The sequence below is a fragment of the Gossypium arboreum genome, chromosome 4 (genome assembly GCF_025698485.1).
Source record: "Gossypium arboreum isolate Shixiya-1 chromosome 4, ASM2569848v2, whole genome shotgun sequence".
NCBI classification, from domain to species: domain Eukaryota; kingdom Viridiplantae; phylum Streptophyta; class Magnoliopsida; order Malvales; family Malvaceae; genus Gossypium; species Gossypium arboreum.
The window spans coordinates 118,932,259-118,959,066 of NC_069073.1; the positions used below are offsets into that span (position 1 = coordinate 118,932,259).

Below are 26,808 nucleotides of genomic sequence, written 5' to 3' on the forward strand. Positions count from 1 at the left end.
TAAGTTCATGTTTTGAAGCTTAATAGAGCATTTAGGAGCAATATAAGTAAAAATGAGTGAAAATTAGAACATTGGAGTAGTCCAGAAGCTGCACATGGGCAACAGAGTTTCACACGACCATGTGGGCCATACGGGCATGTAGCGCGTATGGATTTCAGGAACCATGTGCGTTGACAAATAAAAGTTCCATTTTTTTAGGTTTTTTGGCACTTTAATGAAGTATAAATAAGGTAATAAAGAGGATAGGTAGCAATCATCATAGAATAGCACAAAATGACCCAAAAGAACACCATTGAAGGGGATTTCCAAGCAATTCGCCATCAAGATTCAAGAGTCCAAGTTGATTTCCAAGGGAGTTATCATGGGTTTCTTTTATTTTAGTGGTTATATTGTACTTTTGGTGTTTCATCTTGCAAGTATGAATTAACTTTCTAAATACCTAGGGGAGATGAACCCTAAGATGGATTCTATTGTTTGATTTCTAGTTTTATGCAATAAAACCTTAGTTCTTTGTTTTCAATTATGAATGCTTAATTGTTCTTAGGTTGATAATTCTAGAGTATTAATCCTTGTTTGATGTGCATGAGTTTGAGGTTGAATAGACTCTTCTTATGATTAAATCTTGTATAATTGGATGGAATTGCATGCAATCGTAAAAATAAGACAACATAAATCTATCGAATTAGAGTCAAATCTAATATGGGGATCCATAGAGCATTTTAATGCAATAATAGAGGTTTTAATTAGAAAGAAATTTTAATTAATCAGCCTAAAGTTAGTCAATCTTATGCTCCAAAAAGATATTAGCATAAATTAGGGATTTCTACGGATCAAAGAACTAAGAGCAAAAGTTGCATAAATTAGATTTAGAATTATAGATGAGATCTAGGTGGATTCTTACCTAGGAATTATTTTGTCACTTGATTGATATTTTATTATTTTTGTGATTTATTTCTTTAACACACTCGTTAGTTAATTTTAGTTTTAATCAATCTTTTGAATTATTAGGTTAAACAATAGGAAGACGATAATTACTAGTAATTGTAGTCTTTAAGGGAACGATATTTGTGCTCACCATAACTATACTATGAATTGATAGGTGCACTTGCCTTAGTCGATTTATTAGTTAGTTTAATGGACATCAGAATGGGTATGAAAGACTAAAATGCAAACTTTGCAAACTTTATCATTTCTGAGAACTTAAACGAAAACTCAATATGCTTGTGTTGTATAATAATAAGTGAGTGATATGAATGATTTATATGCTTAATTTTAAATTGGTTTGGTTGCATTTGAAAGTTGTATGCAGGGACTTAAAGGTAAAAGTTATAAAATTGGCAAAGAAAACTTAAAATTTCAAACTAGGACACAGTTCTTGAAATTTATACGGGCCAACCACACAGCTGTGTGGCAGACACGAGATGTGACACGACTGTGTGGCAGACACGGGCTATGACATGGTTGTGTGAATACTGGAAGCAAATGTTTTTGGAACCACACGGTTCTCGAGATCTATGCAACCCGAGGACAAAACCGTGTGCCCTATTTTTCACAATAATCCTTATTTGAATACTATCTTAAATGCAAGGATGTTTTTTTTTTTAAATTATAAAGCTCATCCCTAATCTTGGTAATTAACTAAAAATATTCAACAAGTGATAATTTTACTTTGAACAAAAAGTCAAAGTCTGTTATTCTGGCAATCAATATAACATTCCTATACTTGATTCGATTGTTGTGTTGGGTATAAGGGTGTTATATATATGATGATTAAGAGTTGTCCAGTAATCTTAAGATGTTGTTCAAAGAGAAATTATTGGGATCCATCGTTATGTCACAGACAACGAATGTTTCTTATCATTGTAAAGATATCGAACTTTATGATGTGACTGGCAACACTATAAATAAGGTTATTAGGATTGATTATAATATTGAGAATTGCGACCCTTGAATGCTAGTGGAGAGGCACCCAAAGAGGTCCAACAAAAAATCTAATGAAAACATTTATTAGGATTAAATTTATGATAGTCGATAAATAATTCTCCAAAGTTAAGATAAATATACAAAATAAAAAAAAAAGAAAAGAAAAAGGTCAAATTCTATTATTAGGCCTTGTACTTTGCATAAGTTGTGGATTTAGCATCTATAGTTTAATTTAGTCATTTCAGTTCTAGTACTTTTAGAAATTGAAAATTTTAGTTACGATTAAATGGTAACTATTAAATTCATTAAGTTAATTTATGTTATTTTCAAAATTTAATACGCCAAACATATTATTGCATGTGTAATGCTATGTTAACTTATTATTTCCATATATTTATTCACAGAAAAAATCAGTTAATAGATTTAGTAATTGTCATTTGCATTAAGACTAAAATTTTAAGATTTAAAAAATAGAGACTAAGAATGATCCACTTGAAAATATTGACTAAATTTATAAATATACGCATAATACATGAAAAATAGCATATTTAATCAAACAGATTTAACAGCTACCATTTAATCAGGACTAAAATTTTAAAATTCAGTAAGTATAAGGACTAAAATTGATCAAATTAACAATACTGCACAACTTATACAGGGTTTAATAGCAGAATTTGACCAAAACAATAACAATAATGGGCCACAGCTGAGCATTTCAAAATGCGGCCCAATTTATAACTACAATAATGCACACTACTATGCTTTCGGCTCAAATCAACCAAATTTTACACTGAACCGACTGAAAACCCTTTTCCCCATAGAACCAAACCCCGCGACCCGTGATGGAGGAGAAACGCCGGGATGCGGTTAACTCCCCGGCGGAGCCGGAGCTGGCATCAACTCGCCGTCGGGGTGGAGCGCTGAAGAGAAAAGTTAATTCGCTTTCCGGGTCTAGTTCTTCATCAACTCCGTCGAAACGGGTTACTCGGGAGAAGTCAAACTTGATCTCCCACTCTCCCGTTAACCATTACGGTCCGTTAACCAGGGCTCGCCAAGGGGCGCCTAGTGGAAACCTAGCCTTGGGTTCGAGTTCGGGATCGGGTGGCGCGAAGCTTCAGGAGACGAATTTGGTGAAGCAAAGTGTAAAGGCGGAAGATTTGGAAGAATTAAAGGCAAGTGAAGAGTTGGAGGCTTTGGAAGCTAAGATTGAGGCTGATTTTGAGGCTATTAGGTCTCGTGATAGTAATGCGCATGTTGTTCCCAATCATTGCGGTGAGTTTTTTCTTTTCCCCTTTTTCTTTTCCTTGTTTGGTTGATGAGAAAATGGGCAGGAAAGGGAATGAAGGGTGAACTATTTGTTTTACAGCTTTAGTGAGGTGAATTCTTTCTTGGGAGGTAGTGAATTGGAGAAATTATGTGGAATTTTTTTTCGTTTTCTGTTGATTTAGAGTTCAATTTAGTTTGTATTGTAGTTTTTTGTCTCAATTGTGGAAAACAAGAAGAAAAATATTGAATGTGTTTTCTTGAATAGTTAATTTGAGAGTTTATTTCTTTATTTTTTTTCTATATGCTATATGAATTCCAAGTCTTTTTTATGGTATTCACAATGAAATGGTACATAAATATTCATCCAGTTTGTTCTGCTCATTTCTTATCAGCCATGCATGAGAATTAGACCTTGCAATATTAGACACGATATGCAAAACGTAAGTAAAATATTACATAGAACCCAAAAAAAAAAAAAATCCATACTACACTAATACATAAATGTCTCAGAATCCACTTAAACATGAATATGACATAGGAAAAAACACGATTAGGTCACAGTATTCAAGCTGCAAAGAGAATGTTGATCTTATTTTCATTAGCAGAGAGCAAACTAGGGCTAATAATTGACTTCATTGGAAGCATCTTATTTTGAAGCTATAAATATTGAAAAAGAAGAAACTGAACTATAAGATTCTTTGGTGTTTCCTCATGTTGTTGGTTTTTGTTTTCATCTTCTCTTTGTACTTATAGGATGGTTTTCATGGAATAAAATTCACCATCTGGAAGAGAGTATCTTGCCTTCTTTCTTTAATGGGAAATCCCCAAATCGTACCCCCGCTGCATACATGGAGATTCGCAATTGGATTGTGAAGAAATTTCATGCAAATCCAAGCAAGCAGATTGAGTTGAAAGATCTGGAAGATCTTGAAGTCGGTGACTTGGATGCAAGGCAGGAGGTATTGGAGTTCCTGGACTACTGGGGTTTGATTAATTTTCATCCATTTCCTCTGGCTGGTTCTGCTGTGCCTAATCCCAATGGGGATGGGGATGGGGATGGAGATGGGATGACAGAAAAGGATTCTTTGCTTGAAAAATTGTTTCACTTTGACGAAATTGAATCACGCCCACAAGTTGTTACCAAGCCTAACCTTTCAAGCCCATCTCTACCATCTGGGCTACTTCCAGAATCTGCGGTTGCTGAGGACTTGATGAATCCGGAGGGGCCATCTGTTGAGTACCATTGCAACTCTTGTTCAGCTGATTGCTCTAGGAAACGCTACCATTGCCAGAAGCAGGTTAGTTACTGAATACTGACTAATAAATAATTGTATGAGCCTCAAATTATTTAGATCACTATGAAGAGAAAAATAACTGCACTAATCTTTCTGAGTATCCTTATGGTGGTAGTCAATGTTTCTAAATTTCCTGCATTGAACTGATACATGCTTACTTCTACAAAATCAATTTGTATGACATCTTCAGCTCAAGCCAAGTGATAAATAAAACTGGAATCCACAAACTTTCTTTGCTATTGATCTTTGTCCAACAAATAAGAAATCAGCATAAATGGTTTGCGCCACCTGCACAATCTGATATGCACAGCTTTCAATCTTTGAATAATGTGAATGATTAAAATGGAAACAATAACTAATTTAGTAAATCTGTTTTATTTATTGACTTATTGTTCCATTCTTTATGATCCAATTATGTTTGTATTTGGCAGGCAGATTTTGACTTATGTACTGATTGCTTTAACAATGGGACATTCGGTTCTGGCATGTCTTCATCGGATTTTATTCTCATGGAACCTGCTGACCCTGGTCTTAGTGGTGGCAAGTGGACAGATCAGGAAACCCTCCTCCTTCTTGAGGCACTTGAACTTTATAAAGAAAACTGGAATGAGATTGCAGAGCATGTTGCTACGAAAACAAAAGCACAATGCATACTGCATTTCGTTCAAATGCCAATTGAGGATGTATTTTTTAATTGTGATGATAATAACATAGACACGAATTCAAAAGAAACTGCTGGCCCAGCTGCCATGAATGATGAAACAACTGTCGCTAAAGATGTCTCGGAAACAACAGAGAGTAAGACTACTCAAGAAGATCAGGCCAAGACTACGCCGATGGAAACTTCAAAACCTGAAGATGAAAAAGAAGTCGGGGGTAGTGAGGAACCATCAGAAACCAAAACTGGAACTGATGTAAAAGGTGTTAAAGAAACATTAAAGCCAGAAGAAATGAATGTACCAAAAGATGGACTAGAAGCAACTGAAAATTGTGCCCTTACGGCACTAAGGGAGGCATTTGAAGCTGTTGGTTATAATTTAACATCCGAAAGCAAACTTTCATTTGCTGATGTAGGAAATCCTGTCATGGCACTGGTAAGTTGAATGTGTAAGTATTTAGTTTAGGTTTTATTGATTGATGTATATGAAGGGAAAACTGACTTCATTTACAGATCTAAATTTATCCAGTTTGTACATGGCTTCTGAAATAGTATTCTCATCCTCCTCTTATTCCACCATTCATCATTTACCTCATCTATTTTTTGGTGATATGTTACAAACATAGTGTTGCTCCATTTGCAGGCAGGATTCTTTGCTCATCTGGTTGGACCCAACTTTGCTGCTGCTTCAGCCCAGAGTTCACTTAAATCATTATCTGGTACTTGTCCAAACATTCAACTGGCTGCCAGGAATTGCTTTGTTTTGGAAGATCCACCAGATGAGAAGGAACCAACATGTTCTAAGAGGTATGTTAACCTATGCCAAGCTTATATTTACTTAGCAATTTGTGAACGTTATCTGATGTCAGTTAGAGACACACAGTGTCGCCAATGATACGGGTAATCGGGGTGCTCAGAATGTGAAACACTCGGAAGACGAAAGCCTCAAGGGGGATCAGAAAATTTCAATGAGCAACCATGGTGACGAAAACACTGAAGTTTCTCTTCGTGAAGAGAATGCGACATCACCTTCACCCAATGACCTAACCATGGATAAAAAAGAGTCAAGCAATTTTGCCACTAATGAGGAAGATAAAAAAGCTAATTTGAATGAATCCAGCATTATTAATCAATCAAAGGATCATCAACCAAGTGTAACAAGGGTATCAAATAACATAACATCCCAGGTTCTACCAAGTACTCTAGAGGAGACAGGTGGGAAGGGAACAGCTAAAGAACCTTCTCAGCCTCCAAAAGCAGTGAAGGAAGTAGATATGTCTGATTCTGTTCAACTGAAAAAGAATGAGCCTTGTGATGCTGCTGCATCAAAGCCAGTGGGAGAGCTATCTGAACCAGCAGATGCATCAGAAAATCTAGAGACAGCTTCCTGCTCTCCATCCAGATCAAAGAATGAGCAAAAAACTGTTAAACCAAGCCCTGATGGGGAATCTACGGAGCCTGCAGAGGCATCAAATGATGTTCAAATGGTGTCTGTTGCACAACCATCTGAAAGGAGGGAACCTCCACAGCCAGTCTCATCGAATTCAGTAAATGAAAATGGAGTAATGACAGGTTTCTCTCTTTTTCTTCTATAAATATCTTGTTAGAAAGTGGAAGCCGCATTAACAGAATCTAACTCTACTGCAAAATGCTTAGCAATATCTTATGGGAATATGTAGGGATAGATAGCGTCTGATTTAAAATATACAAAGAAGGCTAAAAGGAACAGTTGGTTCTATAAGGTTGAGTGTTTGTTATCTTTATTGGTTTTAGATAGAGCAGGTAGGAAAATTGAAACATGATACATAATGGTGTTTTTACAAGGTTCTGTAGAAGTATGTATTCTAAGAACCACCTGCTGGCAAATTGCATAGATCAATTTTGGGTGTATCTTATTGTTCTTTGCAGACAAGATCGAAGAAGGTAAAAGCAAGAACCATGACTCTACAGAGACAGAAGATAACAGTAGCATTGATAAATTAAAGCGAGCTGCAGTTACAGCACTCTCAGCAGCAGCAGTGAAGGCAAAACTTCTAGCAGACCAGGAAGAGGACCAAATCCGACAACTTACCACATCATTAATAGAAAAGCAGGTAGTTTAGTTGCTAAATATATGCAGTCTGTTTTTCCTATGCACATCCAACTGGAGCAATGTCTAACGTTTTAGAAGCTTTAACTCAATCCAGTTACATAAGATGGAAGCCAAATTATCTTTCTTCAATGAGATGGAGGGAGTCGTAATGAGGGTGAAGGAGCAATTGGACAGGTCAAGGCAAAGGCTTTACCATGAGCGAACACAGATAATTGCTGCTCGACTGGGCTTACCAGCTTCCTCCTCTAGAGCAATGCCGCCACCAAATGCTGCAAATAGAGTTGCAACAAACTTTGCAAACTCGGTTGCAAGGCCTCCAATGAGCATGAAAGCCCCAAGACCACCATTGTCGAGACCCATGGGTTCTATGACCCCTACCCCTTCCAACCCATATGTGTCCACTACAGTTGCAGGGAGTTCAATTCGACCTGGTAGCCAAGACAATCTTTCCTCCGTTGGAACCAAGTAGTCTCTATTCATATTACTTGTGAATAGAATTTTTCAATCCATTCTTATACAAGGGTCATCCATCATGAGATGTATCTGGTTAGTACCCCTTTTTTTACTGTTGCAGTTTCTGTTCTTAACGCTGCCAGTCATCTTGGGTGCATTTAAGAACTTGAGAATATACTCAAGCTGAACTCATAGCATATTCATATCTGATGTTTTCCGCTAATTCCAGCCACACCACTGATTTATCTCCGGATACTGCGGCCTATATTACATAATTGACTGGCATCACATCATCATAGGAAGGAGGAGTAGATGGTTATTGTTCTCCCTTCAATCCTAATCTAGTCAACAACAGTCTATAGCCTATGTCTAACTTGGAATTTTCTTCAATGCTTTTGTCTTTTTGTAAGTCTAGTTTGTAGTTGATATTTTGAGACCTCAAATGATGAATTTAGGTACTGCAAAGTTAAACATCCGTAACCATACCAAATTCTTAGGTCATCTTTAAGGTCAGATATAACCAATGTATTCTATATTTATGGATGAACAGATGTGTTTTTGTTGTTACAAAATGGCGTAAATCTCTTGGTTTGGAGCTCCCTTTTCTCACCTGTAATGGCTTTCTTTAGTGTCATATATCCAACTACCCAAATTGCATAATATGCCTCTCCGGAACACCACACAGCAGAGGCAGGAAAGTTAGATCAGCTGAAATCAGGCTGCAAAATAATTTTAATTTTCTGAAAACTGATATTTTCTGATGATTGATTGTATGAAAAATATCCTTTGATAATTTTTTCTAAAATAATTTTTAAAAGGTTTTGTTTTTGTAAAATAAAATCGACATAAGTATATTTGTTTTAGAAAATTTATTTTATAATAAGATAATATTTTGTAATAATTAATATATTATATAAATTTTAGAGAATGAATGGTGATAGTTTATTAATAAATATTTATAAAATGTAATATGTTTTTATTAAAATATTAATATAAATATCTTTCATTAACGTATTAACGATTTAAAATTCAAAATTGTTGTTGGTAAAATGTATTATTAAAATAAAATTTGAAATATTAAATAATTTATTAAAATAATAAATCATATTAATTATATTATTGACTATAAATAATTTAATATGCATGTTTAATAATAATTGAATATTATAATATTTGCATTAATATTTTAGTATTTTAAAAATAAAATTTTATATTAATATATTAATAAAAGGCATGATTTAAGTAAACTATTATATAAAAATAAAATTACTTACAAATGAGTTCTCTTGCAAAAAGTGACTTATGCTTTTAAGTTAATTATCAAGAACAATAGTTTATTTTATTGACTTGTATATTTTTCTGTTGATTAAATTGTTTTTATAAAAAATATATAAAAATAAAGAAAACATTTTACGTGAGTTATTTTTAGTGAAAATTAGTGGTTGGACCCTGTCAAACCACTGTTAAACTAGTTGATTTGATTTAATTAAATAAATTATTAAAAACTCATTAAAAATAAAAAAAACAATTTAATCGTCAAATCATGCGATAGGTCATCTTTTTCCATTGCCTTCTAGAGCTACAGTTGTCCCAATCAAATATCAACTTTTTCCAATATTGCTGAGTCAAAGGAGAGGATTGTGTAAAGCAAGATGCATTGTTACAAATGTCAATTTTTCAACGCAATCAATAAACAGATTAACAACTGAAGCAACCTTTATATTCAAGCACAAGAAAAAATTATTTTAACTTAACACTAAATCAAATATATAGCTTAGTATCAAATTCGACCTATAAGGCAAAAAAAAAAAAACTACCATACTAGTGTAATTTTGAAATTATTTAAGAGAATACACATTTTAATTTTTTTATATTATTCATGTTCTTTTTATGACCTATATTTGAGGTTCGTGACTATATTTTTAACAATATTGTCTTCAAATTTAAAAACTGTATCCTTTTTTAAAAGTGTAATATATCTTATCATTACATCGACACTTATTGCTCTTATTTGGTTGAAAGTTATTAAAAAATGTGTTTTATTACTACAATTAGAACTTCGTTTAAGTGATTACGTGTATCTCTTACTATTAAAAAATGTCTAGACATTGTAATAGTACAAAATTTTATTTTTAATTATTAATTATAATATTTTAATATCATTTTCAATAATGAATTAGGTTGCTGAACAGGTTTAGGTAAGGAAAAAAGGGTTTCGGCTTGTTACTAATTGGCTCAAATCTAGTTTATAACCTTAAAAGTAAATTAAATTCTATAATGTTGACGTCTATAATGATTTAAATTAGATGATATCTCTATTTCATCTTCCTTTATAGTGACAACCCTCACCTTCTCCATTTTATAATCAACATGAATTATGGATGTTCATATATGTATGTAGTTAAACATACTTAAATATATATCCTTTTAAATATTATAATAATATTGATATTGATGGACTTAAATCTACGTAATTTATTACAATAAAGTCCCTAAAATGTGGCATCGTTCAAACTTAACGATAGCAAAAAGGGGGCAACATTATTGATGGAATCAACAATCACTCGTAATGCATAGAAGAAGATAAAATGCTAGCAAGATAATCATCTTAATAATGAATTACAGTCACATTATACTCAACAATGGCGTCGCCAGTCTTGAAATTCACGGAATAAGTCTTGAGTTGTGCATACCCTTTTGCCATCCTGAACTTCCCTTTCCCTCCGACCACCGCAAGCTCACGCTCCGATTCGGTAATTGGATTCCTCGACAAAACACTGATAGAGCTGCCGTTGAATTCACCTTTCGTAAACCCGATGTCCAAGTAGGCCATCAGAGTTAAAACGTCTTTGCCTGTCGACACCCAGAGGCCTTGAGCGTTCCCTATGACCTCTGATGTTATGTCGGGGCCAACAGTGAGTGGATCATCGAAAGCTATCACGCCGCCGAAGCCCGTCGAGGTGGTGGTGTTTGGACTGACTATGGTGACTGCGCTAGGGTTGTTGCCGCTCTCAGTGTCGTGTAAAAAGAAGTGGAGATAGGTTACTTTTTGTGGAGGTGGAACGTATGGTCCGCCATGGGAGTAATAATCTTGGCAACGAGCTACTGCCATGGCGGTGCTGAGACTCAAAATCCAGGCTAATATCATATTTCTCTCCATTGGTAATGGTGAATGGGATTTCAGTACTGCGATTATTGTATCATGGCACCCAATTCATAGGTTCCTTAGTTTATATAGAAAAATAAAATAAAACAAAACCACAAATTTAGATTTTAATATTTAGATTTTATTATTTTATTTTTAGTTAAATTTAATCATTAATTTTTAAAAAGGTAAGATAAATTTTTATCGAAAATGCTAATTAATTTTTAATTATGTTAGCATGACAACCAACGTGATAATTCGCGTATATTTTATCCTAATATGATACTATTGTTCTAATGAATAAAAATTTTAAAATTCAAACAAATATAAAAAGTTAAAATATTAGCATGATGTACATGTTGATTACCATATGGCTGTTATATTTAACGATTTTGTAAGTATTTATATTTTAAAAAAATTAATTAGACTTTTTTTGAAATATTAATAGGTGAAATTAAACTCTTTTTAAAGTTTTAAAATCAAATTTAATTAAAAAAGATTAAATTGACAAAAAATATAAATATTAGAAACCAAATTTATGATTATGTAATAGTGAAGGCAATCTCACTTAATTGAAGGCATCGTAATGACATTGTTATAGCAAAACGTAAGCAACCATCTATAGGCCCCTTCCCTATGGTTAATTAAAATTCAGTAATACTAATGTATTTGTGCTATGTACAAATATAGAATTATAATCTTATGCGTGACCAAAATAAACGATAATAATAATGTATTTTATATAAAATTAATATAAAGTAGATAAGTAAAATTTAGTATAAATTCATAAATTTATTAATATTTAAAATAACACAACTTCATAAATAAGAATAATTAACAAATTATACTTCTAACTCAAATCAGTCCGTACAATGCTAAGGCTGGCAACTTTTGGTTACATTGCTTAAAAGCTTTCGTATCCTTAATCTGTATAAAACAACGGAGGATGAGAAGACTATCAGATCCTGCTTGATGGCTTAATCCAGTAACACGAGCCACGTTTAAAGTTTTTGCCACTTTTTCTAGTCCACCGTGTAGATTAAAGATCTTAAAACCATACTTGATGTCAAAAATTCTACAACCGAAGTAATAAGTCAAATGCCGCATGAAAGACTTGAGATCAGGCGGTAATGGATGTTGAGTCAAAATCTTCAACAAAAACCCGAAATCATAACCGCTGTGAAAAGTTACCCAAGTCAATTCACTGAAACCCAGCCCAGAAGTCAGAAACATCATGCCGAAATCTCTTGAACAAATGCCTTTTTCCTTATTCTTCGTAAAATTTATACCTTGTTGTCTAAGTAATTTAATAGACTCTTTATCATAATGATCTTTGCCAATATCAAAATCTTTAAAATTAAACTCCCATATATAACAAAAAGGAGTTCCGAAATCTGGCAAATTACCTTCAGAATCAGAGAGCGTTAAACCAAGTTGAATGATCTTCATAGCATCGACATTAACTTTCATGAACCTATAATTGACTTCGGGATTTCCTAATTGAACGAATTTTTTGTCTGGTTTAAAAATTGTACCAGGAAATTCGGTATCCATAGAAACAAAAGGATAATTGTTGAGTGCACTTTGAATTAACATAAACTCGTATTCTAAATTGTCAGCAAATACTTCCCTAACAATCACTGGTTTGTTGACAAAAATCGACATCTTTTTTCTTTTTCTTTTTTTTTTCTCTAAATTATGCTTTAAGCTGGAACTATTGAACTCTATATATAATTTTCGTGATCTTAATTCAATTCTAGCTAGAATATACATAAATATAATTTTCCTAATCCTAATTCAATTCTAGCTAATATATATTTATAAAATATAATTTTCATAATCCTAATTAAGTTCTGAGTTCGGACTAAGATATTGTGTATTAATACAAGGAGGAACTACGTTATTTATAATTTTCTAATTTAAAATTTATTTTTTAATATTAATTTTTTACTAAATTAGTTTTAGGTAAAAAAAAAAAAGAAAATTACAGGTGGACTCTAATCTTATTTGTATCCTTTAAAGAAATAAAAGGATAATGGAAAGTGGGTGTTGACCGTTTTGCCCTTAAACGATGGTTCATAAACCCTTTCCATCAAAGAGAAACAAACAGCAAATTCAAGCATTTGAATAGGTAATTTTATCAACTTTTAAACATTAAATTAAATTTTTATCATTTTTTAAGAAAGCTAAAGTATAATTTTATCTTTACTAATTTAAAATTTTAAAAATTTAAAAACTTAAATAAAAAATTTTCCATTTTAAAGTAGGTCGGGGCACCTATCACCCCTCTCCGATACTATAAAATTATATTAAAAACAAAAGGGCTGTGTACTATTAAAATAAAGCCATTGAAAACAAATTGTGTGTAAGATAATTAAGGAAAGAGGTGTGTTTTTGTGTCTATTTTAAGGAAAAGATTGTATGAAACAAGAATATTATCATTTTTTAATAGTTTAATGTCATATCAACAATTTCATTTTAAATTTCGGAATTTTCATTTAGATTTAAATTTTTTCAGGATAAAAATATTGATGCGATATTAAACTATTAAAAAAATATACATATGACATGGTATCTCAATTACGTACAATCATTTCCCTTATTTTAGTAGTTTTCGTATAACACAGTATTAATCTTGTTTATGTGACTCTCAATGACTTAGCCAAAAGTGATCCATTATCTTCTTCATGTTGCTTTATAGGTCATGTTGCTTTATAGGACTTTTTGGAGTTCTCTTTGAGAAGTTGATAGGTTCATGTTGGATGATTTTGTATTGGTGCTTGTTTGCTGCAGCTGGCCTGATCAGACACAAGCCTTCAGGAGAGGCCACAACAGACGTGAAACCCAAGAGGAGACGTCGGAATCTCTATGGTGTCGAAGAGAACATCAATGGTGGAGGAGTCAAGACCGAATAATCACCCTTTTGGACATCGACCATAAAAATAAAGTTCTCAATGATGAAATTTAAACTCGAACTGTTTCAAGGAAACTAAATCTAAATCTATAATGATGTACAACGGAGATTAATCTTCACACATACGATATGAATATACTAACACTACACATACACACTACATTCAAAGAAAATTATCTAAATAAAAACTTACCACTCATTCTAAAAAAAAATCACAAAAAGAAAAAGAGCAATGTTATTATAACACCACTTTCCTAATAAATTTTCAATAATGTCTACATTACCACGTGAAAAGCACATGCAGCAGCACTCCCCATTTACAAAACCCACATGTCGTTGTTCTTCTTAAAGATGGACCCGTGGACAAGGATATTATTTAGTGAGATATACATGCACTAGTTAATACCTACCATACACAGATTTATTGTCACAGTTTGAAATAAAATCAATGACAATATGGAACCGAAATAGGATGGTAAAATTCGAATCATTTTATAAATTTTCGAATCGATTCGTTTTAAATGAGGTAAGTGTTTTTCTTTTTGAAAAAGGATGTAAAGGTAAGATAGATTTTTTTGAATAGTGGGTATAGAACGGTTATAGTAATAACTTGTTTTACCCCGCTCCATTATATGAAATAATAAATTTATCAATACATTTACAATTATTAAAAGAGTAAAAATATTCTAATGTATTATAGAAAAACTCATATTTTTATGTTCAAATATGTTTTTTATAAGAATTATGTTTAAATAATTACTTGCCTCGAAAAAGCTTGAAAATATTAAAGATAAGTAGCAAAAATTAGATTGAAGCGGAGTGGAGATGGATGCATCCAACATTCATGAACATGGTAGTGACTTTTAAAATTATACATCCATAATAGATTGGGGTGGGTGGTGGAGCAAAGCATACCAACTATTGAGCGGTAAATATAAGTTTCGCTAAATAATCTAAGACTTTTTTATAACTATAATAAAATCTAGCCTAACATTTGTGTTTACATTTTCTACAACTATAAATCAAAATTAAACCTTGCAAATTTTGATATTAGTAAAAATTATCACATAAATAATAAATGCGGAATTAAAATAAATCAACTTATTGATAATGAAGTTGTTTGTGGTGATTCTTCTGACTAAACGGTTGATTAGGTTTCTATCTTAGTTTTATGAGTAATACGTAAAAATACTAAATTGACATGATATTACACATGTGATAATATATGTATCACAATAAAATTTGTAAAGTATGTCTTAGTCTGTATGTACACTTTGCCATCTTGAACGTCCCTCTCCCTCTCACCACCGCAAGCTCGCACTTCGTTTCGACAATTGGATTCCTCAAGAATATATTAATAGAGTAGCCATTGAGCTCCCCTTTCGTAAACCAGAAGTCCATGTAGGGTACCAAAGTTAAAACATCTTGGTCGGTCGACACCCAGAGGCCCCAAACATTCCTAACAACCTTCGATGTTAAGTTGGGACCGTCGATGACTGGGTATCGGGATGTCATTGAAGGCAGTCGTCATGTTGGCACGGGCTACAACGACTGCACTAGGGTTTCCGCCGCTCTTTGTGCCGTGTAAAAGAAGTGGAGATTGGTTACTTTTTGTGGAGGTGGAACATATGGCTTACTTTGGAAGTAATAAGTTTATAGCAAACCTTGAGAATTAGTTTAAATTTTATGGCAAACCTTCCCCAAATCTAACTTTTTAAATCAAAAAAAAAAATTCATAAATGTATAAATAAACACAACATATAATATAATTGAATGATTGATCAATAAGTGTAGAGTGAATGGTAAGGCATATTATATTATTAAGGGGAGGATTCGAGTATGAATTTTGGAGACGAAATTGCTGAAAAGGACAATTACAAACTCAAAAATTATTAGTATTTATAAATCATAAAACAGATATGGAGGATTCATTGATTCATAATAAAAAAGAATATATTCAATTTTCAGACTTTAAATCACCTTTAGAATGAAGGTAATTATTATGATATGATTATTGTACCTCAACCTGTAAGTTTTAGTTTATTGTGAAATATTTTGAAAATTAAACAATAATAATTTAACGTGGATTATCCTGAACCCTAAACTCGGATATCTAATATTTATCAAAACTATTTTTGGCTCTTACATGGAACTTTTAATAAATATATTTATTACACAATTTAATAAATATGTCTTTTCTCTCATATCATGACATGAGTGTGACACAATATAATATTTTAATATTTAATTGAAAAAATTGTTGAAGGAAGCAATTTCTTTAGGAAAAGTATTTGAAATATTGTCTATCATACAATCAACGGTCCCCTAACAATCGAATGTATTGTCTCTCGAGAAATTATCTCTTATACTTTATCGAGAGCCAGCATGTTGTGAGTGGCTTTCCTAAGAGCTTGGTTAACAAATCCAAGCGTACCTCATCCATACGTTAACATCGAAACTAAATTTATTATCAATTAAATTAATGTAAAAATTGATAATAATAATAATAATAATAATAATAATAATAATAATAAAATATTAACATCGTGATTAAATGATCTTTAGTTGCCCACTTTCAAAATTTACCATTTCTTCTATAGGGATCAATTTGACCTATTAAAATTGAGAGGGATCAAAAGTCTTTTCACTTAAATATTATTATAAATTAAAATGTCACAAGTCATTGTATTCTTCAAAATGTTGATTCTTGTACCTTTATTTGCATTTAGTCCTCTATTTTTCATGTTTCAAAATTTAAATCCAATTGTTAACACTATTAAAATTATTTTCTTAAATTCAAATTTGTTACATCATTTTAATTATATAATTATTTTTTTAATTTTAAAATGTTACACCAACAAATTCAACAAACAAAACAATACTTGAAAATAGAAAGGCTAAAATTAAAAGTATTTGAAGTACAAAATGTAACATATTTTAATCATCATTAAATAAATAAATAAATTCCATGCAAACTTATTTTGCAATCAAACCTTTTACTTGCATTACAAGTTAAAGAAGAGAGATGTTAACACCAAAACTAAAACCCTAGACCTTGTATTAAGTAATCAATAAACATAATCATACTTATATTAATCAATAATCTTACACTTGTATGTATACCCCCCCCCAACAAAAAATAAAATAAAAATTTTGCCATATCATAATCATACTTATATTATGTTATTGCGTCCGTAATCGCATGTATCCGTTTAATTGGTCACCAATACAAACAATTCATTGTCACAAATGAATGAAAACAAAACTTTAACAATAAAAAATTAATAATAAAACTCTAAGAACATGAGCATCTATGAAAAAAAAAAAAAACACAAGAAAACTGCTACAGACAAGACCATGTTTAACAGAAGCCAATGCCAACTAATTCAAGGCCTATCAAAATTGTTCAAATACTGCATTTGACAGTAATAACAATCACAACAAAACATAAAGAAAAACAAGTCTCGTCTAAAACTCAACATCTGAAAGACATCCAAAAAAGTTCAAATGAAGCTCTTCTTCTCCCTTTCTATGGACCTATGCTTCGTATTTGTCAGTGTCTATCTTCAATTCTCTGCAACATGGCCATTCTCCGATTCCTCAGCACTGGATTTCATAAGGGAAACAATATCACAATTAGTAATGTCTTTTTGCTACACAAAATTAACAACTCAAGCAGAACTCAACAGAGGGATCTAACTCGCATGGTATTTCACCAGGTTGAAACCAAGCAGCGTTTAGTTAATTTCTAATCCTTCATGAATATAAAGTAAAATATAGCAAGTTCTAAAACTCTTCCATATACAAGGGACTTTTGAGATAAGAAGTTCTCGGACTCTTTCGCAAACCACATTCTCCATACTCTGGACTTTGTCATGTATGTCAGTGCTCAAACAGTAGGAGCAGGAGAGATGAAAAAGATGCTTACTTATTGTTCGAGTTAAATCACTATGGGGCCTGAACTTAACAATTACTCCTACATTTGACAACAACTCCAACATTGGGGCCTAAATTTTTTTTTTTTGCCCAAGTCAGTCCCTAAACTTGATAATTATTCCCGCATTGAGGCCGGAACTAACTGTTATCACATTGGGGCTTGAACTTTCCTTTTGTCCAAGTTAGTCCCTGAACTTGGCAATTGTTCCCGTATTGAGGCCAGATAATAGCAGGGCCTAACTTGGACAAAAAGAAGTTCATGCCCCAATGTGGAAAAAATTGGGGAGTTCAGGGCCTAACTTGGGACCAAAAATTAGTTTAAGCCCCAATGTGAAAATAGTTGCCAAGTTCAGGCCCCAAAAAGTGATTTAACCCTATTTATTCTTTAGCTAATTAAAGCCTCTATTCCATTCCCTATAACCCCTAGCCTAAATGAATTCAAATACTGCTATATGCATAAGGAAATTTGTTTTATAATGCAATTTTGGAAGGCAAAAGAATTCACGCACTACTTCTATTCTGTTTCTAAAGAAACAAGCATATATATAAACACTTTATAGTGAATCAACATGAGAAAAGCAACAAATAAAGCAATATTCTAAAATTAACCAAGCAATGAAAATCCAGTTAATTAAACAGACCTTTGGGGTTGATGATCAGCATCAGCTGTAGCTTCAACAGGTTCACTCTTCCTCCAGCTCTTGTCAGCCGGGGCATGGCCATTACCGAAGCTTGCCTTTGCCCCTCTCTCTTTCTCTGTAACAGCTACTGCCTCTTTAATCTTCATAGCTTCAAGCTTTTCATCAATCTCCTTCCAGTCTTTCCCCTTTTCCTTCAACACCTCCTCTCTCGGCCTTGCCTCGCCGAAAGGATTTGCCCCTTTGGGCTTGGCCACCGTCAAGTCCTTTTTACCCTCCTCCATCACGGGAACCGTACGTGGTTGAAGCACAAGCTTTGGCCTCACCCCACCACCACCAGCACTGTTGGTCTCTTCCTTTTTCTTTCCCCAGTTATCCAAATCCCTTGGGGAATCCCTAGATTGAAGTGAATCGAAACTGCTTCTTTTCTCAAAACCCCCACCAAATCTCCGAGGCGGCGGTGCTCCATTAGGGCTTTTATTACTCTTACTAGCTGCCCAGTTATCTACTTCATCTGCTTTCGATTGAGAATCGAAAAACCCTCCTCCACCTCTCTCTCGCCTCTCAAACCCACCGCCGAATCCATTCCCGGTAGGAGCCGATTTCTTAACCGACGCCCAATTATCGATCTCATCAGCGCGTGAGGGAGCAATTTCTCTATTTGAATCTCTATTCGAAACCCTAGAAGATCCCCATCTACTATTACTCGAAGAATCATCCCCGTTAGAATTGTACCTGTTCGACCCGTACGATTTAAAACCGCCGCCGAGCCGGTTACGATCGAGCTCCTCGGCAGAACGCTGGCGAGGGCAGGTCGGTAGAACGAGCAGGTCCTCATGAGTGCGCCCTGTCGGCTCGCTCGGCTTAGCCAAACCGAGAGTAAATTCAGCAAGAGATACGGTTTGGCCCTTCTTTTTCTTGGTTTTGGTGGCCGCGGCGGCGGATAAAGAAGGGAAATCGGCGAGCTTTCCGGTGGAAGAATCTACGCCGCTTTGCTGTTCTTGTTGGAGTTCAGCTTCGTGCTCTTCGGCGTCTAGAGCCCACGCGCCGGCTTTGCCCCAAGGTGACGAGACAGTTGCCGCCATGATCTTTTTTTTCTTTTGCCTTTTTAGTGCTTTGGCGCCGTTTCGAAGCTTGCGTTTTCAGTTGTGCAGCGAAAGGAGAGGGAAGGGTTTTTTATATTGTGATATGATCGGCCTTCATCGGACGGTGTAGAATAATTTACAAATAAAAGAAGTCCTAACTTTAAAAATATACTCAATTAAGAGATGGATTATATTTTATCTTTCTTATTAAAAAAATTAGTAAATTAATCATTATATTTTAGGCCAAATAACAAACTAATCATCCACTTTTAGTGTTAAAAACGGGTCATTGTACCTCAACATAACACGGCATGTGTCACTGTTTAATTATTCTGTTAATCACACTAGTTTTTAACAATACAAGCAAATAAATTTTTAACAAAAATGACCAATTTACTCTTTAATCTAATATACATAGACTAATTTACTTATTTTTAAATAGAAGGGTAAAATACAACGTGACTTCTAACACAAGGACCTTTCTTATAACTTATAATGTAAGTCTAAAATTTATCAATTTATTTATTATATCTAAAATTATTTTAATGAATATATAGACAATAAATAAATGAAGTATTTGGTAAATAATCAAATTTTATTAATTTAATAAAAGATAATAAACTAAATATAAATAAAATGTGTTCTTTTTATATAATTGGAGAGGAGAATGAAATTACTTGGTATACTTGATATCGAATCTATGAAATTACTTGGTATACTTGATATCGAATCTAAACTCTTTCGTATCCACAATATAATACTCTTATCATTGAGTCAAAAGATTGTTGGCATAAAATATATTATTTTATTTACAATTTTAATATTTATCGATAAATGATATAAAGGTAGTCTTATATCTTTCAAAATAGTATAATTAATAATCATTTAGGTATTATCATTTTACCAAAATAATATATATATATATATATATATATATGTTTATCTGTATTTTCGATATAAGTACTTTATGTTAAGAGCTGGATTGTATCACGTCTCTTTACTCAAAAAATGGATAACTAGTCTTTGTATGTTAAATTAAAGAGTAAACTAATCATTTTCTTAAAAATTTAATTTATTTCTATTATTAAAAATTGGTCTATATACGTTAGAATAAGGTGCGTGGAACACCACATGTAACTATTTAGTTATTTTATCAATCACGTCAGTTTTAACAATAAAAATAGATGAAAATTTTAATCGAAATGATTATTTGTTCTTTAATCTAACGTACATAAACTAATTTAAATATTTTTGATTATTTATTTAACTTCATTTTATTGTTTATAAAATAAATTTTAAATTATTTGGAAACATATTTAATTATATATTCATAAATGTATTAGTTTAATTTAACGGATATAAACTTAATTTTAGAAATTTTAAAGAGAAATTAAAAATAATCCTAAATTTAAATCATATAATAATAATAATAATGAAAATTCTGATTCTGTAAAAAGGTAATAGCAGTTGGCTCTTAGCCACTCTTTTGAAAAAGCTGCTTATTTCTAAAGCTGAATACAAAGGTCTGAACTTTGCAACGTTATGGACAACGTAACCAAACATGACCATGATATTCAATGGATTCTTAAATCCAAATAGCTTTAAAAAAAAAAAAAGTTGATTTAAAAAAAGGGTTAGGTTTCGAGTAAAGTTTTTTAGTATTAGTCCAACTAAAATTTGTAAAATGAAAATGTTCGGTTGTTTTCTTCTTGTTTTCCACTATTTTGTTGTTGTTTTTTTACTATTTTCTCATTGGTTTATGTCATTTTACTATTATGTTGTTACCATTTTATTATTATTGTTTTGATATTGTATAATTCTTATTTTATTTTAATTTTTCTATTATTTTAGAGACATTTATTTGTTAAGTTGTACATATCTTAGTGTTATTTAGTTAAATATATATATTTTAAAATTTTATTTTATTGAAAAATATTTATTTGAATATTTTTAGTATATTTGATGTATTGTATTTTTAAAATTATATAAGAAAAATTAATATGGCCCGGCCAAGCCTAGTTGTTGCATATTTTTTGGTCAGGCTTGAGCAAAATTTTAAGCCTATTTTTCAGGATAATTTAAGCTGGGCCTATCAAACGAATCTAGATTTTTGTCAAGGCTCCCATGGACAAATTTATAAATTTATTTCAACATATAAAATTTACTTATTAATAAATAAATGGTAATAAAAATAAAATAATTATTATAGTTTAACATAATTTTATAGAAATCGAGATTAAAAAATATTAAAGTAATTCAACTTGTTTTTTAAAAAATTCTATAAAAATAACAATTTAGTAAAATATGTCTTAGATCCTTATAGTCTTCACAAATTTAAGTTTTAGTCTCTTTATTTTTATTTTACAGTAATTTAATCCCTTTAATTTTAGATTAAAATATAGAAAATACAGAGACTTATGACATTATATAGAAAGTTTTTTGAATAATCTCATTATAATTATTAATCATAAATGCTCTTTTTAACACAATGTCTAGAACTAGACATAGCCTCACCCCACCCCATAAATAGGATAATAATGCGCTTCAGCGCACTCGAACTCATGTCCTCCTATATTGACAATAATATTCATACTAATCGAGTTAAGATTCAATTAGCGAAAATTTTATTTTTTAAAGGAAAATAAAAAGCTTACCCTTGACTTGTCCTTTATTATTAGTTGTTATCCATATCCAATGTTTTAATTACCAAGTGTGCAACTGGTTTTTTCCCCCACAATTGAAAATGACATTACAAACATAGCTTATAGCATCCGTTCGGTGTTCGGTGACCCAAAATCAACACCACCGATCGAGTAGTCCATAAAACATGCGTCGATATTCCACTATAACACGGCCAAGATTTAGATTACGTAGCCAGGAGAGAGCTTCTCTGGTAACATATGCATTGTCTGAATGAGGTGCCACCAAAATCCTAGTATGACCTGATAAAATTTGATGGTTATAAACAGAATGTAAAATAGTAGTATAAAAAGTAGGGTCTAATGGGCAGTTTTCATGTCTACGACGTCTGATAATTTGTACGAGAAATAAAAAATAAATAAGCGGTAGAATAAATAAAACGAAATTATATTGAGTAAATTGATAAGACAATGGTCTAGCTTCAAAGCTGATTTTGGCTCCAATTTCGAACCAACCCTGACAATAGATTTTATCTTCTAATTAGTAAGTCAGTTGTAGTTATTGAGAAACAGCCTTAAATCACTAGCTCTTTCATCCGTAAATTAATTGTAGGAACAGTTCAATAATTAACTCTTATCAAATGAACAATTTTGAAACCAGCTCCCATAATTTAATTCATTATCGACCTTGCAAATTAAAAGGACTCGACTCGAATCAACGATCTTTATTGTGCGAGTCGTTTAAACTCAATCATTAATTTCTTTGACAAGTCCAACCACTCATGCAATTTGTCATGTCAATTTGTTTTTCGATAGATTAAATACAGTAATTACGGATCATATCGATTTTTTAATTATACGTCGCAGGAACTCTTTTTAATTTGATGCTCCAATGATGTTGTGAGACAACTAAATTTATCTCCTAAATTGAAAAATTAATAAATACCGAAATGAAGAATTTAAGTACGAAAAAAGAAATTTTAATTAATTATAATGAAAATTTTAATACACTCTAATGCCAAAGAAAATTGTGAAAATTTTAATTTACTAGGGCATTTGGGTAATATATTGTAGTTAGAGATATATAATAAATATTGAGCTTATATATAATGTTAGACTTATAGCAATATAATATATATTATTAATTTCGATTATTCCGTTGGTTCAATTAATTATCTATTTTTAATTAAATTAATCGATAATTAACTTTCATAAAAATATTTAATTAATTTTGATCGTCAATTGATTAATCAAACTAATTTAAATTTGATTTGATTGGTTAATTTGATTTTAATCGAAATATACACACCTTTCTTTTGGTCTGTATTTGTTCTTATAAGTTATCTAAAGTGTGTATATATATAGAGAAGAAATGTTAATTTTGATGTAAATTAAAAATTTAAATATTTATTTTATGTAAAAAAAATTTAACTGTTCAATAAATATTAATACTTACAGTATTTTAGATCAATATGATAAAAATATTAGATCAATTCGAAAATTTTCATACATAACAAGTAAAATTATATTAATAAATCAAGCGGTTGCATCGTTTAAATAGTAATAGCAATTATATTGATAAATCCAACAAGTATAAATAAATTCCTCGATATATATTATATTTATATAAATAAATGGCAAGATTTTAGTTTTGAGATAAATATACAAGTTTTTGAAAATAAATTATTATATTTTTTTGAAGTTTTGTTAATATAGTGTATTTATAAATATAATATACTATAAGTATAAATTTATATTTGAGCAATTTAAATTAGAGGTGTTCATAGGTCGAGTCAAATTGGGCTTAGGCAGGGCTTAAGCATGATAGTAACATACTTTATGTTTGCCTAAGCTCTGGCTCGCCCAAAATTTGAGCCTAAATTTTGTCCAAACTTGCCCATATTTGTAAAAGACTAACCTAAACTCATTTTAGGCTCACTCATATTAATTTTAATTGTTTTTAAAATATTTATATTATATTATTTTAATATTTAATAATTTTATACCTTTTTATTTCTTGATAATTTTATATAGTTATCTTAACATTTTTTTAATGTTTACATTAAAATAGTATTATATATTTAATATAGCTTTATTTTTTAATGTGTTCAAACTTACATAATAAATAAAAATAACATAATATAGAATATTATAAACTTAAAATGGTTATTTGGGCTAGGCTCGAGTCTAATTTTTTTTTTCTAAACTCATTTTTGAGCCTAATATTTTTACTCAAATTTTTTCAAATTTCAAACAGATTTAGATGAAAAACCCAACCAATGAACAAGTCTAATTTAAATATATAAAATAAATTAATGAAGAATAGAAAATAATCAAATAAAATTTATCCATAATATATACATATGCTAAGATGCGACACCCATACGTCATGATTATATATATATATAAATTAAATATTAAAATCCACCTAGGTAGTCTTCTTTCTCTTGCAAGGAAGCTTCGTATCCCCAATTACATAAAGGAATAAACTAAATTCCCAATGTAATTATCAAATGCTTTTTTAATTTTCTTTTTAGGGTTGGATTGAAATACTTGTCAAAAAATCAAGAAATCCCATGACATCAAATGTTCTTTTTATTGGAAATTGTTGTCTTTACAACCTTGAGTTGCATTTTCTTCAATTTAGTCCTTAAATATAAAAAGTTTTTCTCAATTTTAGTTATGTAATGGCATGGTACATTAATATTATGTCACATTATTACCTAAACAACCATAATTTTAATGAAATTTTTAGTAATGATGTGACATAATATCATAATATTGTTTGTTTTCAATTAAAATTATCAATTGTCTTTTTTTTTATATATATCATTCAATTATAGAGTAAAATTATTTATTTAAAATTATATATTAAAAGTATATGTATATATATAAATTGAAAATATGATATACATCATTTTTTTGTTTTTACTAAATAAGAATATTCTTAGTAAATTATGTTTTATAAAAATAGTCGATTGTGATTTGTTCCAAGTCGAGTCGGGCCTTGAGAAAAATTTTATGCCAGTTTGATAGGCTTAGGTCCGGTCCAAAAAATGTGCCCGTCTATATTAAAAAAATTATTTAATTTTTTAAAAATATATATAATACATCCAAAACATTAAAATTAATGTTTCCCAACAAATTAAAAATAAAATTTAAAAAAATATTTATATTTAAATAAGACTAACATAAGTGTAACTTAACAAGCAAATGTTTCTAAGATAGTAGCGAAAAGAACAGTAGAAAAGCAGCAGGAAAACAATAGATTTTTTTCTTTTTGCAAATTCAGGTCAGGTCCAGGCAAAAAAAAACTTATCCGAGGCCTAGCCCATTTTCTAAACAAATCATTTCTTTCTTTCTTTTTTTACCAAATCTCATTTTCGAAATTTATATTTTTGCTTAAATCTTCTCACTCTTCAACCGGTTCGGATAACTCAAACCATTAATAAGTCTAATTGCGATTTAGAAGTAAAACCTCTTTTTATTTACAAATAGCTAATTATGTTTTATTACTAGTAAAACCTCTTTTTATTTACAAATAGATAATTATGTTTTATTACAAGTAAAACCTAATTAACATGACTTTAGAAACATAGCCGAATACAAAGGAATACGTATAAATGAAATTTTAAGACATGAAACACATTCAATAACAAAGGCAAACATAAGCAAATTCCTACTTTTTGTTGTTGTTTTTTAAGTAATCTGTCCACAATTGGCAATAACAACAGGCTTCGTAGTCTTTCCACGGCTAGAACCAACTTTCTCAATAGCTCTAACCACCTTCATGCCTTCGACCACTCGTCCGAAAACAACGTGCTTTCCATCGAGCCACTCGGCTTTAGTGGTGCAAATGAAGAACTGAGATTTGTTAGTACCCGGTCCAGCATTCGCCATGGATAGTACGCCGGGTCCAATATGTTTCTTGATGAAGTTCTCGTCGGCGAAGTTGGATCCGTATATAGATTCACCTCCGGTGCCGTTTCCAGCTGTGAAGTCACCTCCTTGGCACATAAAATTAGGGATCACACGGTGGAACTTCGAGCCTTTGTAGTGGAGTGGTTTACCGGAACGACCCACGCCTTTCTCGCCGGTACAGAGTGCACGGAAGTTCTCGGCAGTGCGAGGGGTAACATCAGCAAAAAGCTCCAGCACGATCCGACCAGCCGGTTCGCCTCCGATCGTCACGTCGAAGAATACTTTAGGATTGGAAACCATTGTTGAATATTGGTTTTTGTATTGTTTTGATAGGTTAGTATGGTATGTAAAGGGGAGGGACTATTTTTATATATGATAAGGGGAGGTTCGAAAGTTGACGGCATAGATTCTAAATCTAATTCTTTCGGCTTAAAATGATCAAATGCTGAGTTAAAATTGAAGTCCATTCACATTTTGTGATAAATACGAATATATATAACATTTTAAAATGATAAAACAAAGGTGGCTGTTTCTGGCAAATCTATTGGCTGTCTCTAGCACCATATTTAGTATTTAAAGTGTGTTTGTGTTTGAGACACTTTTTTGCTTTTCTCTATGTATACCATGAAAAGTTATTCTTTGCTTGAAGGAGCTTACATAGATGGAATATGGTATAATAATTCTTTATGCAAGATGTTGGGCAGGTAAAGTGATGTTCACATTGTCGGTGGTGTGTAGAGTTATTAACGATGAAGGTTTTAAATTTGTATTTGAATAGAGTGAGGGTTTTATTATATATCTCGTACCTTTACGTTGGTGCTAGAGGATATTATTTATAAACGA

General features: G+C 31.6%; 5 protein-coding genes across 7 annotated transcripts; 1 reads left to right on the plus strand and 4 right to left on the minus strand.

Annotated features, from left to right (window-relative positions):
* The first annotated feature begins 2,674 nt into the window (after window positions 1-2,674).
* Window positions 2,675-8,259, plus strand: LOC108460638 (SWI/SNF complex subunit SWI3D-like). Of its 3 annotated transcripts, XR_001867611.2 has the most exons (8): window positions 2,675-3,195; window positions 3,943-4,487; window positions 4,916-5,578; window positions 5,786-5,949; window positions 6,026-6,714; window positions 7,051-7,235; window positions 7,329-7,780; window positions 7,917-8,259. XR_001867611.2 is itself a non-coding variant. In XM_017760205.2 (7 exons), exons 1-7 carry the CDS (start codon window positions 2,766-2,768, stop codon window positions 7,701-7,703), a joined length of 3,051 nt encoding a protein of 1,016 aa, XP_017615694.1. In that variant the 5' UTR covers window positions 2,675-2,765; the 3' UTR covers window positions 7,704-8,259. The 3 variants fall into 3 exon arrangements, 2 of the variants coding, with proteins under 2 accessions (XP_017615694.1, XP_052882536.1); XM_017760205.2 differs by having other exon boundaries at window positions 7,329-8,259; XM_053026576.1 differs by having other exon boundaries at window positions 3,052-3,318; window positions 7,329-8,259.
* A 1,850-nt stretch (window positions 8,260-10,109) lies between these two features.
* Window positions 10,110-10,917, minus strand: LOC108459713 (dirigent protein 4-like). The gene has a single exon (XM_017759113.2). The coding sequence runs from the start codon at window positions 10,845-10,847 to the stop codon at window positions 10,296-10,298; it is 552 nt and encodes a 183-aa protein (XP_017614602.1). The 5' UTR covers window positions 10,848-10,917; the 3' UTR covers window positions 10,110-10,295.
* A 770-nt stretch (window positions 10,918-11,687) lies between these two features.
* Window positions 11,688-12,497, minus strand: LOC108458950 (probable CCR4-associated factor 1 homolog 11). Its single transcript, XM_017758337.1, has one exon. The coding sequence runs from the start codon at window positions 12,495-12,497 to the stop codon at window positions 11,688-11,690; it is 810 nt and encodes a 269-aa protein (XP_017613826.1).
* A 4,408-nt stretch (window positions 12,498-16,905) lies between these two features.
* LOC108461004 (eukaryotic translation initiation factor 4B3-like) lies at window positions 16,906-19,507 on the minus strand. Its single transcript, XM_017760754.2, has 2 exons — window positions 18,324-19,507; window positions 16,906-17,352 (listed from the first exon to the last, which is right to left on the minus strand). The coding sequence occupies exons 1-2, from the start codon at window positions 19,403-19,405 to the stop codon at window positions 17,313-17,315; spliced, it is 1,122 nt and encodes a 373-aa protein (XP_017616243.1). The 5' UTR covers window positions 19,406-19,507; the 3' UTR covers window positions 16,906-17,312.
* Window positions 19,508-25,525: 6,018 nt separating this feature from the next.
* LOC108459548 (peptidyl-prolyl cis-trans isomerase 1-like) lies at window positions 25,526-26,331 on the minus strand. Its single transcript, XM_017758937.2, has one exon. It carries the CDS (start codon window positions 26,263-26,265, stop codon window positions 25,744-25,746), a length of 522 nt encoding a protein of 173 aa, XP_017614426.1. The 5' UTR covers window positions 26,266-26,331; the 3' UTR covers window positions 25,526-25,743.
* Between the last annotated feature and the right edge of the window lie 477 nt (window positions 26,332-26,808).